At 42.5% G+C, this 7,500-nt stretch overlaps 1 protein-coding gene and 1 long non-coding RNA gene across 14 annotated transcripts in view; one reads left to right on the plus strand and one right to left on the minus strand.

The window, feature by feature from the left end:
- The window catches only part of LOC123514550 (ABC transporter G family member 20-like), a 19,633-nt gene that overhangs the window by 7,264 nt on the left and 4,869 nt on the right, over positions 1-7,500 (minus strand). For all 11 annotated transcript variants that reach the window (XM_045272489.1, XM_045272491.1, XM_045272488.1 and 8 more), the window contains exons 3-8: positions 4,559-4,732; positions 3,936-4,095; positions 3,582-3,736; positions 2,811-2,918; positions 2,426-2,519; positions 1,360-1,506 (exon numbers count right to left, since the gene is read on the minus strand). In XM_045272489.1, the coding sequence (XP_045128424.1) occupies positions 1,360-1,506; positions 2,426-2,519; positions 2,811-2,918; positions 3,582-3,736; positions 3,936-4,095; positions 4,559-4,732 (838 nt within the window). The remainder of the gene's footprint in view (positions 1-1,359; positions 1,507-2,425; positions 2,520-2,810; positions 2,919-3,581; positions 3,737-3,935; positions 4,096-4,558; positions 4,733-7,500) is intronic.
- Positions 6,891-7,500, plus strand: part of LOC123514553 — a 17,050-nt gene continuing 16,440 nt past the window's right edge. The window contains exon 1 of one of the 3 annotated variants that reach the window (XR_006677633.1): positions 6,891-7,500. This exon is cut by the window's right edge and continues 353 nt beyond it. This is a non-coding gene — a long non-coding RNA (uncharacterized LOC123514553). The other 2 variants (XR_006677632.1, XR_006677631.1) reach the window with 2 other exon arrangements.

A 7,500-nucleotide genomic window follows, 5' to 3' on the forward strand; every position in this document is an offset into this window, starting at 1 on the left:
AAGCCAAGGAAGAATAGCCGTGAGTACACTGGTGGGTTTTAATGATTGGGTTCAGTTGGGACGGTGAAATGTGCGTGCTCACATCGTCATTGGATTGGATGTGGTCATTCGAAATAATGTTTGTGTCTGTTCGAGACGGTATTAGGCGAACTATAGTGTTGGTTCACTCCACAAGAAAGAAAAGCGTAAGGAATTTGTGGATGATGTTGATATAAAGCAATAGTCCTGTGTGACGATTTAGGAAGATGACAAGCAGGTGCTGCCTTGAGTTAAGATGCGTTGCTTCGTATTCACGTATATCTACCGAACGGGACAGCAGCTGAGATGATTTAGGTACAGTACATCGCCAGGCTTCATTTTCATTCGCAGCCACCTGCATCTTTTTTTTTTTTTTTTTTTTTCCTTTCTGTTTCACATCGGTGACATGTCGCTATTGTGGTTTTGTTGTAGTTCTTTCCCCATGGTCAGTTCTCGGTATTAGGGACTTTTGGACAAAATACTGGAGCAAACTATAACATTACAAAACGTAAGTCGGGCACAAAGAACTGCTGGGCGCTACTCTTGTTCAGGCAAGGCTGGACTACACAAACATATAAGTAAGATGAACTAAAAATGTGTCGTAGGATAGGAAGCTCCAGAAGTTGCAAGTTACAATTAACCCTCTAGTAGTGTTGCTGAATAATGTCTGAGTGGAAGTTAAAAGAAAAGATAAGTATAAGTGGGAAATTCGCGAGGTACCAAGCAACACTGATGGACGTAGCCTAATTGTTTTGCTTTGTGCAGTGCACTCGAATAATATAACACTACTATGTTGGATAGGACTATGGTGTGCGTGCATGTATTGTATCATCCAGACACCATAACATGCAATCACGGCTATCTATATAACTAATGGTTGATAATGTATGAAGCTGACACTTAGATTTATAGCTTTAAGGCTTCGATGTCTGCCCGTTCCATACAAAAGAATTTCAAAAGAGGATTTCAGTTCTCGTCTTCGAAGTGTTTCGATACACATATATGTTTTTTCGACAATGTAGTAGTAATATTTCACCACTGAATTTGTATCTTATAATATTCCATTTCAAAGAAACATTCTCCTAAAGAAAAAGTGCACCTCGACTGTACAGAAGCAGTCATGCAACTGTATGGCGCAGCAGATTAACGCAGAGACAGCAGTGAAGAGTCCCACATCACGGTGTCCAAAAACATTTCGGCGTTACAGTTATGAAGTTATGCAGTAGTACTATTCAGCTTCCCAGGTCACCATTTAATACTTGTGATCTTTATTACACACACACACACACACACACACACACACACACACACACACACACACACACACACACACACACACACCTTGCCATGAAGAAGTTCGTCCTCGCCGCTTCTGTTCTCGAGACACAGCTTGAGAAAGATGTCCTCGAGAGATGGGATACCAAAGTGCTCGATGAGGCTGTAGGGGGAGGTCTCGGCCAGCAGGCGGCCCCCGCGCATCAGCCCCACCTGTTGTTGTTATTGTTGTTATCATTATCATTGTTGTTGTTATTATTATTATTATTATTATTATTATTATTATTATTATTATTATTATTACAATAATTGTTATTATTGTTATTATTATTATTATTATTATTATTATTATTATTATTATTATTACTATTATTATTATTGTTGTTGTTGTTGTAACATACAGTGCAGAAAGGATGATAGTGTTATGGTAGGGGTTTTAATACTTCATAAAAATGTTACTAATGAGTGTTGTCGCTGTATTAATTGCTGTTGTTGTTGTTGTTGTTGTTGTTGTTGTTGTTGGTGGTGGTGGTGGTGGTGGTGGTGGTGGTGGTGGTGGTGGTGGTAGTAGTACCGCTAATAGTCATAATCAAATAAAAACCAGGAAGCAAGCATACAGGCAGCCACGAACCGCCACTCCACTTCACAAACCTCGCATCCCTTTCCTGACTCTCATTAGCGCTTCGATCTACACGCCAATACATAACAGCGTCGAACTTCAACTACAACACTGATATGAATCGTAACCTCACCTATCCTGTGGTCATTATCAGCCTTGTATCTTTGCTACTGAAAGCTGTCCTGTGAACACGCCTCTCTTCCCTTCTAACCTCTCCTTCTCCTTACATAACTCCCGTATCCAGAAACGCTTTGGTCTCTCACTGCAACTATTTTTAAAAGTCACGTAGATGATTAGCTGAGTTCTCAATAGGGTGTTTTCCTATTGATAAAGTAGAAATCGTGTTAATCTGTCACCACTACCATAAAACAACCATTAAAAACACATGTAGTTTCAAGTTGAACCCTTTGAAAGTATACTGATGATGTAATATAGGTGTTTCAGAATAGTGTATAAAGCCATGCCTATTATATCCCTCTGTTACGTATATATAATTTTGCCTCATTGCACCACCTTGTCTGCCTGGCGCGCCTCCTCGATGTAGTGCGTGGTGATGATGATGGTGGTGTTGCCGCTGTTGCACACTTCCAGCAGGTGCTCCCAGATGCTGCGGGGTGAGGAGAGGCGGGTGGTAAGGTGAAGAGCAGAGGAAGAGAAGTAAGAGTAAGAGGAAAAGCGTGGGAGAAGGTGGAGGAGAACGAGGAGGCGGCGGCACAAAAAGATACGAAAAGTAAATTTGGAAGAAGACAAGAGGAAGCAAGAAGAGGTTATCATTGTTATCATTATTATCATCATCATCAATATTATCGTCGTTGTTGATAATTATATGATTCCAAACACACACACACACACACACACACACACACACACACACACACACACACACACACACACACACCTGCTCCTGAGTAAGGGATCCACTCCCACCGTAGGCTCGTCCAGGATCAGCAGCTCCGGCTCGTGTAAGAGTGCCGCGGCCAGGCTGACGCGCCGCTGCTGCCCGCCGCTGAAGGGAGGATGGGGAGGGCGGGGATCAGATGGCACTCACACACACACACACACACACACACACACACACACACACACACACACACACACACACACACACACACCTCTCTCTCTCTCTCTCTCTCTCTCTCTCTCTCTCTCTCTCTCTCTCTCTCTCTCTATTTACTTATCCTTCATCAATTTCTTTATTATTCTTAACCTTATTATTTAGATTATCACATTCCATTCTTCTTCCTTCCTCCCTCCCTCCCTTTCCTCTATCCTTCCCTTCCTTCCCTTCTCTTCTCTTCTTCTTTCTCTTCTCTTCTCTTTTCTTCCCTTCCCCTTCCTTCCTTCTCTTCTCTTCTCTTCTCTTCTCTTCTCTTCTTCTCTTCTCTTCTCTTCTCTTCTCTTCTCTTCTCTTCTCTTCTTTTCCCTTCCCTTCCCTTCCCTTCCCTTCCCTTCCCTCCTTTCCCTTCCCTTCTTTCTCTTCCCTTCCATTTCTTTCCGTCCCCTTTCCATCCATTTCTTTTCACTCCCTTCATTTTTTTCTTTGTTCCTCATTTTTCACCTTTCCTTTTCTACAGATGTCTCCATACATACAATTTATCACATCTCCTAAAGTGGATCTGCTGCTGTTGGTCTCTTTTTATCTTCCTTTGTGTTCCTTTGAGCGCCTCACCTGAGCTGGCTGATGAGTCTTGCAGGGTTGGGTAGGTCGAGGAAGTTGATGAGAAAGCCGGTGCGTCTAGTGATGTGTCCGCTGCTCATCTGGTGAATGCGTCCGAAGTAATGCAGAGTCTCGAGTATTGTAAACTCCTGGTACAGTGCCAACTCCTGGAATGGTGGTGGTGGTGGTGGTGGTGGTGGTGTGAGTTAGAAAAGACGGAGTTGTAGTTTTCTTCCTTGTTTTTGTATCATTGGTGATGTAATGTGTTGTAATTTCTCTCTCTCTCTCTCTCTCTCTCTCTCTCTCTCTCTCTCTCTCTCTCTCTCTCTCTCTCTCTCTCTCTCTCTCTCTCTCTCTCTCTCTCACCTGGGGCATATAGCCAACCCTGTGGCCGGGCACCGCTGACTCCGAGGTGCCTGGAGAGAAGCCGAAGAGGAATATCGCTCCCTTGTCGAGGTGTAGGCGGTTCACCAGACACCCGAGTAACGTTGTCTTGCCGCAGCCACTTGGACCCAGCAGCCCGTAGCTATAGGAAACGGGGGTGGGTGAGGGTGTTAGTGTCGCGTTTATCATTTTATCATCAGGGACAGCTATGTACGGATAATCATTATTCTCAGTCTTTCATCTCTTTTTCTAGTAAACTCCAGAATTCTCTCCCTGTTTTTGTGTTTCCTTCTTTCTATGCCTTGAATTCTTCAGACATGGAGAGTTTTAAGGCATTTATCCCCCAAGTGTGGATGATGTTTAGTTGTTCTCTTTGGGGAATGGAATCTATCTTTTTTTTTTTTTTTTACATATTTATTTTTTGTTTTAAGCTAAAAATCCTTCTTACAGAAAAAAAAGGGAAAGGCAAATTATCACAATCTCATAAAAGTCAACACCTCTAGCAAAGTTTGTTTTTGCTTAATGTTACTTTATATACTATACTTTTCGCAATCTCATAAATCTACCGGTATTTGTTCGTCCTTTGCGTTTCTTTACATACTCACATGGCGCCCTGAGGAACCCGCATGTTGAGGTTTTCCAGCACCATCACTTTCTTCTTGCCTGACCCGTAGTACTTGTAGGCGCCCTCGACCACCACCACGTTGCCGCTGCTGCAGGTGTTCTTTCTGTTGCGGCGCTGCGACCTTGATGTGGTGGCTGTGATCATGGTGTTGTTGCTGGAAGAGAGAGTAACAGGAGGATAGAAAGTGTTTATTTATGAGGTGGGGTAGGTGAGGGGAGGTGGAGATGGTAGTGCTGGGAAAGGAAGGAAGGAGGGAAGGAAATGTAAGGTAGAAGAAAGGAAGGCGAGATGGAAGATAGAAAGAAATAAAGGGATGGATGTAGTTAAATGAATATTACAAAATATCGATCAGTGATACTACCTTAAGTGATCTACTAATACTACCACCATTGCTACTACTACTACTACTACTACTACTACTACTACTACTACTACTACTACTACTTTTTTATATATTTATTTATTTATTTTTATGTCCTAGCCTATACCACCTGTAGGTAACTTGAAGAGTATTGCAAGCTCTGTTAAGCTTCCATCTATTAATGGTGCAGGCACCCATATTAGGGCCCATATCATCACCTAAGTGGATCTTTAGTGTAACCATCTAGTACCTGGGTATCATGGTGACATGTAACTTTAAACAACTCAACAAATGCCAAATTTCAAGGCCGTACTTGGTGGGATTCGAACTATACGCATGGACGTCTGCCCGATCCCACGCTCACCTCCTTATCCACTACTACTACTACTACTACTACTACGTACTGTCGCTATTAATGTCATCATGCTAGTTGTTATCATGCAGTTAACTAATACCTGTTATTTCTCTATTTGTAACAAAGGTACAAAAGTATACTTGTCTGTAATATAACACACACACACACACACACACACACACACACACACACACACACACACACACACACACACACACACACACACACAGATCGCTTCAGTGTCTTGATTTGTGATAAAAATTCCCTACTGAAACCCTTTGCTTCCCTCATCAATATGCCAAGATCAGGGAACAGCTTCATGTCCTTAATTAGCACCATGTGACGCGGGGGTGTCGGCAAGGCGTGCATGGTGTCCCAAGGCTACCATACACCCCCTACGTCATGCTTACTGAACACTGGCGCCTGGCTGCATCTGTATCACCTGTATCAAGGGTCAAGGTACTGTATACAGGGCGGTGCGGAGCGGGGCAGGCCGGTACAAGGATAAATTACGGTATGGTTATAATTAGACGGTACAATATATAGGTTTATTTATTTATTTTTTTATACAAGTATGGTGTGGTGTGATTTCTTGTTTTTTTTTGTGTGTGTGTGTGTGTTTAAGGGTGCATAATGTGCCAGGATGATTGAAGTACGAATCGTTTTCTTTGTGGTACTGTCGTCAGATACGGAACGGTACAAAAGTGGGATTTCTTTATCTATTTACTTTTATACTCCCCAGTCTAAGATGATTATTTCGGGGTATGATGTGCTAACTGGTATTAATCCTCCCAAGTGTTAGTGTGGTGTTACCATGATAGATGTTCTAGTGTGTATCATAATGTAGTAATGGTTATGATAATTACTAAAAGTCAAAACATTAGTTACATCTGCCCAGAAAAGGGATGAGATATACTTTAAATTAATTTCTCCTCCTTGTGCAGGACAGATGACAGAAGTCCCCATTACTCACACTCACCACTCACTTCAGGTTCTCATTTCTCCCTGGATATGTATGTGGGACAGAGAAGGTTACTATCATGACCCTATAAAAGGTCGTCTGGTGAACTGAATAGTCGTACTCTCAAGCGTTGGATGGAATATGATGGGTAGGAGGGGGCAAAGTACCGGGCATGGTGCTTCATAGAGGTGGGTGAGTGATTAATGTTTGGCACAACAAGAACCAGGGACATATGGCGCCGAAAGAGGTAAGGTACATGTGACAGTGTGTGATGTAGAGGGGGCTGGGATACTGTAATGGAGTATAGCACTAAGTTATCGGTAATGGGTTATGGTAGAGTGGCAAGGTATCGGTGATGGGGGTTTGATTGAGGTTCGAAGTACCGGTATTCTGGTGCCATGTGAGCTGGTGATACAGACGCGGCCGTGGATGAGTGTTGTAATGATTGTGTCTCTCTTATCTCAAGCATCCTCTGCCACGTGATTCTGAACAGTCTTTAACACTCTAGACTTTAGTAACCCATCTTATTCTTCCAACAACTCCTCAGAAACAGTCCGGTGCATCTCACGTGAAAATAGATGGGTGGCTGAGAGATCCAGTGCATCAATTTATCAATCAAAGAATCACTTGGCTAATCAGTCACATGCCATGCCGCTATACTGATCCACTAACACCTGATTCTCTACCTGTGCAGTCTAGGACAACAGCATACAGGAGCGATGGCTAATGTTATCTATTAACCCCTTCAGTACTGGGACACATTTTTACCTTGAGATTTGTGTACGATTAGACCATTTCATTGACATTAGGAAAGGTCTATGGAGGTCACAAGATTAATGGTGACAGTCTTCACTATTTTGATCCCACAATTAAGTTTCTGAAGCTGTATAAAATCATCAAATAGTAACCAGAATGAATATGGAAACGCGTCATGGTACTCAATGGGTTAAGTGCTGAGATACCAGACTCATTTTTCAGGTAGCGTTAAGTTCTGAGTAAGTAGTGGAGTGTTCTTTCCCTGAAGAGTGTATGTAGAGTCACTTGGGGTTACTGTGCTATATATGAACGGTGGAATGCCTGTGTAGGAGAGATTATTCCCGCAGTGCGTATGTGTCTATTATTACTTAGGTTTGTACTGTATCGTGACGGGACCATTGCATTCATGTTATATTCGTGATTGTACATAAGTCATGCTATTCAATTATAACTGCGTGATAGAAACTGGTTAATAATGTATGTGTAAAC

Source organism: Portunus trituberculatus, chromosome 38 (genome assembly GCF_017591435.1).
Source record: "Portunus trituberculatus isolate SZX2019 chromosome 38, ASM1759143v1, whole genome shotgun sequence".
Taxonomy (NCBI): domain Eukaryota; kingdom Metazoa; phylum Arthropoda; class Malacostraca; order Decapoda; family Portunidae; genus Portunus; species Portunus trituberculatus.